Source organism: Arachis hypogaea, chromosome 18 (genome assembly GCF_003086295.3).
Source record: "Arachis hypogaea cultivar Tifrunner chromosome 18, arahy.Tifrunner.gnm2.J5K5, whole genome shotgun sequence".
NCBI classification, from domain to species: domain Eukaryota; kingdom Viridiplantae; phylum Streptophyta; class Magnoliopsida; order Fabales; family Fabaceae; genus Arachis; species Arachis hypogaea.
The window spans coordinates 65688162-65698051 of NC_092053.1; the positions used below are offsets into that span (position 1 = coordinate 65688162).

At 31.4% G+C, this 9890-nt stretch overlaps 1 protein-coding gene across 2 annotated transcripts; it reads right to left on the reverse strand.

Annotated features, from left to right (window-relative positions):
* Positions 1–364: 364 nt before the first annotated feature.
* LOC112772322 (DNA polymerase zeta processivity subunit) lies at positions 365–8648 on the reverse strand. 2 transcript variants are annotated; one of them, XM_025817249.3, is made up of 5 exons: positions 8492–8644; positions 8331–8411; positions 8097–8209; positions 6424–6613; positions 365–729 (listed from the first exon to the last, which is right to left on the reverse strand). In XM_025817249.3, exons 1-5 carry the CDS (start codon positions 8520–8522, stop codon positions 527–529), a joined length of 618 nt encoding a protein of 205 aa, XP_025673034.1. In that variant the 5' UTR covers positions 8523–8644; the 3' UTR covers positions 365–526. The 2 variants fall into 2 exon arrangements, with proteins under 2 accessions (XP_025673034.1, XP_029151087.1); XM_029295254.2 differs by having other exon boundaries at positions 8097–8411; positions 8492–8648.
* Positions 8649–9890: the final 1242 nt, after the last annotated feature.

A 9890-nucleotide genomic window follows, 5' to 3' on the forward strand; every position in this document is an offset into this window, starting at 1 on the left:
GATAGTACATATCCTAGGTGCTTTGACAATTATCAGTTTATATTGTTTTTAGTAATAATGTACATTTCAGTTCCACTTAATATATTGGAGGTTGGTTAAATTTTATAATTGATGATAAGTTGATAACTATTCAAGCTCATTATTAATTGGTCATTATAAAACAAAGCAAAACACTTTTTCTCCAACAGAAGTATGCAGTATCAAACATTATCTGAAGAATCAAGAAGACAATAAAACCAATAAATTTAGATTTGAAATGTTGATTGGGAAAAAAAATGGCTACCAAACTTTTGGCTGAATTGAGTAAGTTGTTCTGTCCAATTTTTTTTTTTTTTTTGGCACTATGCTTTTTTAAAAGACTTGGTTACTCAATTTTATAGAATATCATTAAAAACTTTTCAACTATAAAAACCTAATTGAAAATTGCATTAAACTATATATAGTTACTTGCAACATAATTAAAGCTTCTTACTATAACATGGTTATATATATATATGCACATGCACTACAGCTCCGAGTTCCCTTCTCAAAGCACTGGTGATTCTGATAAACTTGGATGCTCAATGTAAAATTGCAAGCACAAAGGGTCGCTACTCATTGACCTGATAGGAGTTATAAAAGGGGGCTGCTCCCACTGCTTAATGCCGGTTGGGATCCATGAGTTAGCTTCCTTGCTTGTGCCTGTCTCCGGAAGCAATTGGAAGTTGCCTGTGATCTCCCACCTGCAATCTGTTTAGAGATGAAAGTGTTTGAGACATCGAATTCAGTTTGAGCATGACAGAACAGAATTCAGCACATGGTTTACAAATGCATCAAACCATTTCTAACAATTAAGCTTAATCTTCTAAGATGAGGTTAGTTACATGAATCAAACAATAATATAATGTACTTGTTATGATATCACTTCTCCCAAAACTTAAGCTAGTAGAAGACATATAAATGGTTATATATATAACTCGGCTCCTCAGGCAAGACTTTTTTTCTAGATTTGCGTGAATTTTGTTTTTATAAACTTTCATTTTTATTTCTTTTTCATTTTCATAAGATAACTTAATTTAAATCAGATTTAATCTTAATGAATTAGATCAGATTTGATTTAAATTTAAAATTCCTAAAAATATGATAACCAATTTAAATCAGATTTAATCTTATTAGTTTATATCAAATTTGATTTAAATTTAAAACTCCTAAAGACTACGAAACAAATCAAGTCTTTTGACAAATTTTAACAACAAATTAAATTAAAATATAGACAAAAATAAATTCGAAATTAAATACTAATTTTGTGACTTCCACTGAACTTTAAAAGTACTAGTGAGTTTTTTGCTGTCCTGACTTAGCCTAATGAGCCTTGTCTTTTCTCTTTTAGTTAGCAATTAATGCATCTCCTCATGTATGAGTGCTGCAAATTTCCCAAAGTTCTCATTGAGCTTCTTTGCACTTACCCTAGTGATGGAGCCTTTTGAAAGTGTGAAATCTCCATTGTGCCCTTTCGCCTTACGATGCTCAGATTTTCCTCCCGCGTGTGTATCATTCCCTCCTTCCTCAAAAAGATTCAAGGTATCCATATCAAAAGAAGAAAGATCAGAAACATTGAAAGTGGCGGAGACATTATACTCATCTAATAGATCAATTTTATAGACATTATCGTTGATTCTCTCAAGCACTTGGAATGGGCCATCTCCTCCTCTAGCATCAAGTTTAGACTTCCTTTCAGTAGGAACCTCTCATTCCTCAAATGAACCCAAATCCAATCTTCTGGTTCAAAGACTATATGCTTTCGACCCTTTTTAACCCTTTCAGCCGTGGCCTTATTCTTCTTTTCAATCATGTCACAAGCATACTCATGTATTGTTTTAATCTTCTCAGCCTTGCTTGCTCCATCTAAACTAACAAGATCACTCAAAGCTAAAAGCATTAAATCCAAAACAATTAGAGGGTTAAAACCATATACAAGTTCAAACGGCAAAAAACCAGTAGAAGAATGAATTGTTTTATTCACCACAAACTCAATAAAAGGTGAACAATCTTTCCAAGTTTTTAAATTCTTACCAACAACAACACGCAATAAGGTCCCTAATGTTCTATTCACCACTTCAGTTTGACCATCTGTCTGAGGATAACTAGTAGTAGAGTATAATAATTTTGTTCCAAACTTAACCTACAATACTTTCCAAAAATGACTTAAGAATTTTACATAAGGATCAGAGATAATAGTTTGAAAACGTCATGAAAGTGCACAACCTCTTTAGAAAATAGATCAGCAATATTTGTTACATCGTCAGTTTTATGGCATGTATTGAAATGAGCTATTTTACCAAAGCTGTCTACCACAACAAAAATACTATCTCTACCTTTCCTAGTTTTAAGGAAACCAAGAACAAAATTCGTAGATATATCAACTTATGAAATTATAGAAACAGATAATAGGATTTAGTACAAAATTTTTCAACATCTCTACGCATGTGTAGCCAATAAAAATGTTCAGATAACATATCCAAAGTTTTATATCCACCAAAATGACCCATCAAACCCCTACTATGTGATTCCAGAACAAATAAATCCTTTATGGAATAAATAGGCACACAAATCCTATCACCTCGAAAAAAAAAACCATTATGCTTAGAGAATTTGTTATGTGCACCATCCTCACATGTAGTATATATAGGGGCAAAATCTTGCATACAATTCCTTCATACACTCAAAGCCTAACAACTTAGAAGTAAGGGTAGTGATTAAGGAACACCTCCTAGATAATGCATCCACATCCACATTCTCTTTACCTTGCTTATAGGCAATCACATATGAAAAAGATTCAAGGAATTCTACTCACTTTGCATGTTTTTTGTTCAGCTTTTCTTGATCCTTCAAGTGTTTTAAAGATTTATGGTCAAAATGCACCTCAAATTCCTTAGGCAGCAAATAATGTTGCCACACCTCCAACACTCGGACCAAGGCATACAACTTCTTATCATAAGTTGAGTAGTTGAGACGAGCTACCTTCAACTTCTTATTGAAATAAGCTATGACTCACTTTTCCTGCATCAAAACAGCACATATACCAATCCCGGAAGTATCACATTCTATTTCAAGAGTCTTAAAAAAATCCGGTAACACAAGAATGAATGCATAACACAACAAATCTTTCAAAGTGTTAGAAGCAAGTTCTTATTCTTATTCCCATCTAAAACCTACATCTTTTGTTAATAATTTTAGTTAATGAACACAAGAACAAGAAATTGCTTCTAACACTTTGAAAGATTTGTTGTGTTCTGGACCAATTCTTGTGTTATCGGATTTTTTAAAGACTTTTAAAATAGAATGTGATGCTTTCGGGATGGGTATAGGTGCTGTTTTGATGTAGGAAAAGCGAGCCATAGCTTATTTCAATGAAAATTTGAATGGAGCTCGTCTCAACTACTCAACTTATAATAAAGAGTTGTATACCTTGGTGCGAGCGTTGGAAGTTTGGCAACATTATCTGCTGCCTAAGGAATTTGTGATGCATATTGACCATGAATCCTTAAAACACTTGAAGGGTCAAGAAAACTGAACAAAAGACATGCCAAGTGGGTATAATTCCTTGAATTTTTTTCTTAATCACTATCCTTCTAAGTTGTTACATTTTAAGTGTATGAAGGAATTGTATCCTAGTTTTGCCCCCTATATATGCTGTATGTGAGAATGGTGTATATAACAAATTATACAAGCATTGTGGTTTTCTTTTTCTAGGTGATAGAATTTGTGTGCTTACTTGTTCCATAAGGGAGTTACTTATTCTGGAATCGCATAGTGGAGGTTTGATGGGTCATTTTGGTGTGTATAAAACTTGAGATGTATTATCTTAACATTTACTGGTTACACATACGTAGAGATGTTAAAAAATTTTGTGCTAAATGTATTGCATGTAAACAAGAAAAGATATATTTATTGATTTTGTTCTTGATTTACCTAGAATTAGAAAAGATAGAAATACTCTTTTTATTGTGGTATATAGATTTAGTAAAATGACCCATTTCATTGTATGTCATAAAACTGATAATGCAACAAACATTGTTGATCTGATTTTTTGAGATGTATGCATACATGGCATTTCCCAAACTATTGTTTTTTATCGTGATGTAAAATTCTTAAGTCATTATTGAAAAGTGTTAGTGGAGTAAGTTGGGAACAAAATAATTATACACTACTTGTCATCCTCACCGCTATAAGACCGGCTATACTTTATGGTACAGAGTGTTGGGCGGCCAAAGGGGAGCACGAACATAAGGTGAGTGTGGCAGAGATAAAGATGTTGAGATGGATGAGTAGTCATACGCGATTGGATAAAATAAGGAACGAAGATATAAGGGAGAGAGTTGGAGTAGCACCCATTGTAGAAAAGATAGTTGAATCGCGTCTCAGGTGGTTTGTACATGTGAGAAGAAGACCGATAAAACACACAGTCAGGAGGGTGGATGAGATGGAAGATGGACAAGGGATGAAAGGTAGAGGAAGACCTAAGAAGACCATCCATGAGGTGGTCAAACGAGATCTACATATAAACGGTCTCTCTGTAGACATGATACATGACAGAGTACAATAGCGTCGTTTGATTCATGTAGCCGACCCCACCTAGTCGGACAAGGCTTTGTTGTTGTTGTTGTTGTTGTTTGTACTACTTGTCATCCTCAGACTGATTGTCAAACTGAAGTGGTAAATAAATACTGTTGTTGGTAAGAATTTGAAAATTTGGAAAAATTATTTATCTTTTATTGAGTTTGTTTATAATAAGACAATTCATTTTTCTACTGATTTTTTGCCCTTTGAACTTGTATATGTTAACCCTCTAATTGTTTTGGATTTAATATTTTTTTTCTTTGAATGATCTTATTAGCTTAGATGGAGCAAGCAAGGCTAAGAGTGTTAAAACAATACATGAGAAGGCTCGTGGCATGATTGAAAGGAAGAACAAGACCACTGCTAAAAGGGTAAATAAGGGTCGAAAGCATATAGTTTTCAAATCAGAATATTGGATTTGGGTTCATTTGAGTAAGGAGAGATTTTCTACTCAAAGAAAGTCTAAACTTGATGCTAGAGGAGATGACCCATTCCATGTGCTTGAGAGAATCCACGATAATGCCTATAAGGTTCATCTATTAGATGAGTATAATGTCTCCACCATTTTCAATGTTTTTGATCTTTCTCCTTTTGATATGGATACAGATTTGAGGACAAATCTCTTTAAAGAAGGAGGGAATGATACATGCGGGGGAGGAAAATCTAAGCATCCTAAGGCGAAAGGATAGAATGGAGATTTCACACTTCCAGAAAGCTCCATCACTAGGGCACGTGCAAAGAAAAGAAGCTCAAGGAGAGTTTTGGGAACTTGACAGTACTCATACATGAAAAGATGCATCAATTGCTAACTAAGGGAGACATGACAAGGTCTATTGGGCTAAATCTCGACAATTAGAAACCCACTAGTACTTTTCATGTTTAGTGGAAATCACAAAATTAGTATTTAGTTTCAAATTTATTAGGTCTATATTTTAGTTTGATTTGTTGCTAAGATTTATCAAAAGATTTTATTTGATTTTGATTTGTTTAGTAGTATCTTTAGGTGTTTAAAAATGAAATTAAATCTGATTTAATCTAATAAGATCAAATCTGATTTAAATTGGTTATTATATTTTTAGAAATTTAAATTTAAATCAAATTTGATCTAATACAATAAAATCAAATCTGATTTAAATTATCTTTCAATTTTCACCAATTGATTTAGGTTGTCAAGGACAAGTTTGAAGGTCAAGGTCTAGTAAGAAATCCTTTTCGGTGACCTAGGTTGCTAAAAACAGGGTTCTTAAAAATTTAGTAGAAAAACCTGTATCTATTTTTTTGTGTTTCCGTTGTGTCTTTTCTTATCGTTCATCCATCTTTTCTTATTCCTTTCAATTTTGTCTATATATTCTTATCAGTTAACAAGGATCAAAGTCTAGATTTTTAGATCATAGAAGTTCTGATATTAAGTTATGATACCATTTTCTTCAAAAATTTAAACGGATAGGAAGAGAAATATGAATGATTATATATCTAACATTCTTAAAAACAACTGTGTTTAACCCAATTATATCAAATCACTCTTAATAATATCTTCTAAAATTTTCTTGGGTATCTTCCTACCTTGCCTACTGGACTATTGTCCATCTGATCCACTCTTGACTCCTAATTGATGGCTTTGTAGGCCTTATTCAAATATGACCATTAGATTTGATTCAAAAATACAAATCTATATAAACCACAAAACATGAGGTATGTCAATGTGGACATGCATTTTTTCATACATACAAGAGGGAGAGGGATTATCATGAATTTATACCAAAAGAGCACAGGAAAAAAACTATGAAACTAGAAAGAGATACTTTGCACGATACTAAAATTCACCTGGAGGAAGCTTCTTAGTAAGAGATTCTGAGACTGACAGCTTGGCAAGGAATGATCTAAGAGAGATCTGAAGGTCCACCCCTTCCACGGCTGAACCATACGACTGGTTCACTGTGAGCTTGAATATGAATTTCTCCAATGGAACGTTGTCAGTGTTGAAAAAAACAACAGCTACTCTATCTACCATGCCCTAACAAAGGTAGGGATGAGTGAAAATCAACCAGGTTTCCGTAAGAAAGCAATTGGAAAAGAAAGTTGGATTATTTAAGCATTCTGCAATCAAATATTTCTTAGAAGAATAACAAGTAAATATTTAATGGATGGTACTCTAATTCGAGAGATTTTGTGCATTGAGGAGTGGCTTTATTCTAAGCATACATTGAATTATCCTGGCTTTATTCGAACATACTAGAAACTAACACGGGAATCACTACCTAACCAATAGAACATAAAGAGATAACATTCTAAGCATAATAAGTGGCTTTATAGGTGACAATTATAGGTGACATAACTATATAAGCATTGCACTCAGTTCTAATAGATAACATCCTTGAGCTGTTTCATACTAGCACACAAGCATATAAATTGCAAGTAAAGAAAAGAGCAAAGATTTAGATTAAGTATAATTAGGTGTAAGATGAAGCCTACAGCATCAAAACATATAACTTTTAAGTTGGTTAGTTATGAACAAAATTTTAGCACAAAATTCTATAAAAACTCTATCAAAAAATAATTGCCTAGACACCAAAATGTCCTTACTTTACATTCTACCAAAATTCAAAGGATTTTATCATAATATATATAAAAGTACTTTCTACCAAGAGAGGTGAACTATATGTATCAAATGAAGATCACGAAGCCACTTTTAGAATTTTAGTTATACTCTTCTTAGTTCTTACTGGTGCTTCTATAGGTCCTCTCATCACATTCACTTCCTTGTATAGTATATTCATTCATGCATTCCAAAATCCTAACCTGTACAACATTGAGCTTATTACACTGTTGGCCTTTCATACATTCAATTCCATACAAGATCTTAGGTCCTATAGCTGTATAGCAAAATTTTTCCTGAACTTAAGATGACTTTCCTATATCATTCAATAACAACACTCGAATCATCTCTCTATTTCATCCAACAGAGTACTATTGTTTTTCCCCTTTAAGTAGATATCATGACAAGACACTCACTGAAATCACCTTCAAGATTGATAAGTATGTAGAAGAGATGAGATCAGATCCAAATATAAATCTTAAAAATTTCGCAGAAGCTAGTCTTAGTTGCACTCCGACTCTACTTATAGATTTTATTCAATACAAAAGAAACGATCAAACCTGCTAATTGGTATGCCTAAAAATCCTCCTTACTTTATACTTACCATGTACATTGAATTATCCTTGAATATTGTATAATTACAACATTTTGAATTAGGAGGATCTATAGGAATACTTCTAGGAGGCTATATCATCACAATGTTACAATGCCATTGCTTAACAATAGGTAAAACTACAATATATACCCCATTTCATGTTAATTCTGAAATCCACATGACAATCCAAAGATCCTATATCAGCTCATTTAATATCAAAGCAAGAAAATCAACAACAATCCTTACAAGGCTGAGTAAAACTTCAAAGAATTATAATAGAAACTCCCAAAATGAAGAAACCCTAACCTTTTGTAAAAAGGGAAGAAGCCCTGAGACAGTAGCATGTATGTAATATCTAAGTTGAGGATGGCGTGCTCTTTGAACCACCACATTCATATACCTTCTCCTCTCAAATGCACCTTTTCCAACACCAAATAATAATAATAATAATAATAATAATAATAATAATAAGAAGAAGAAGAAGAAGAAAAGAAATGATGGGCATGGAAGAGGGAGAATCCAAAGAAGGAAGCAAGAAACCAGAAGGATAAACGCCTTTAAGAAACACAACAGCGGTAATAGCCACCTCCAAGAATTCAACCAAAACAGAAGCTGCTTGCCCTGCAAATTTTTCATAAACACAACTTCACCAATCACCATGTTACGCACAACTTAAAATAAAAATTGAAAAATTCCAAAACCTTGTGGAGTTTCATTCTCTTTGCGCTGCATAATCACTAATGCTATTCAACTACACATTTGGACGAATTACAAATCAGAGAGATGGTAAGGGCTTATTTTAAACCTTAAACTTCAAATCTGTTTCGAAAAAATGGGCCATGAAATTATCAAGCGTATAAAAATCCGACAGGTCATTAAACCATTTTAGTTACTGATTATTAGTGCTCGTTTGGTACCATTATTTAGATAAAAAAAATATTTTTTATTTTTTAATGTGTTTAGTAAATTTTTTATAATAAAAATAAAAATACTAAAAAAATAAAAAAAATATTTTTTTTGATAAGTTGTAATTTATATTTTTTTTAAAAGATTTTTTTTTAAAAAAAGATACTTTTCATGTAATAAATAAACAAAAAAATATTTTTATATTGTTATACCCAAACATAATTGATAGATAAATAAATCTTTTTGTAAGAGATATCCAAATATAAAATTACTTTTACTTTTCTATAAGATCTTCTAAAAAAGATAACTCAAAAAAAGATCTTTTATTAGAAACTCACCCAAACAAACCATTAGTTTGTTAGTCTAATCAATTTAATTATGGTTCAATCGAAATAACCATTTTATAATAAAATAATAAATTAAATATAAATTAACATACTAAAACATAATTATATTCTAACATAAATTTTAAAATTTTATCCAAATTAAAAGTATTACATTACCCAAAGTATTATAATCTCATCTAAATCTAAATACAAACTAAATAAATATCCAATATCAAAGACAAATATTAAAATTTGCTATTAATCATCAAAATTAAAAGAGAAGAGCCATATTCAAAAACCTTAAACTACTTGGCCGAATCACACACTCCTAAATGGTGATTTATTTATTTCTCTCAAACATCTATTTTAACTTTATTAGGAGCAATTCTTTAATTAAATAATCACTCAGAGAATGCAAAAAATTAAGATGCACAAAGTATAAGATTACAAAAATAGCATGAAAAACAACAACACAGCAAATAAACATCACTGTAAAAAAAAATAGCAACAATCAAGAACAATAAAAAAAAAACAGTAGTGAATAAAAATCAACAATCAGAACCATCAAGATCAAACACCAACAATTAGCAACAATAATAAACACAATATTGAATAATTAAATAAAAAATATAATATCCGAACAATAAGAACAGTTCCATAATTATTTTTAAACAAAATAATATAAATTACTCATAATTACTTATCTTTGGTGATTAGGGCTTTGTTTTACTGTTTCATTATATTTAATTTATGTGACTTTTAATTTATTTGAACATTTGATGTTTAATATTAAATAATTAGTATCTATTATTTATAATTTGACTATTAATTGTGTGAAAAAATAAGTTTAAATAAAAAATTAAAACTA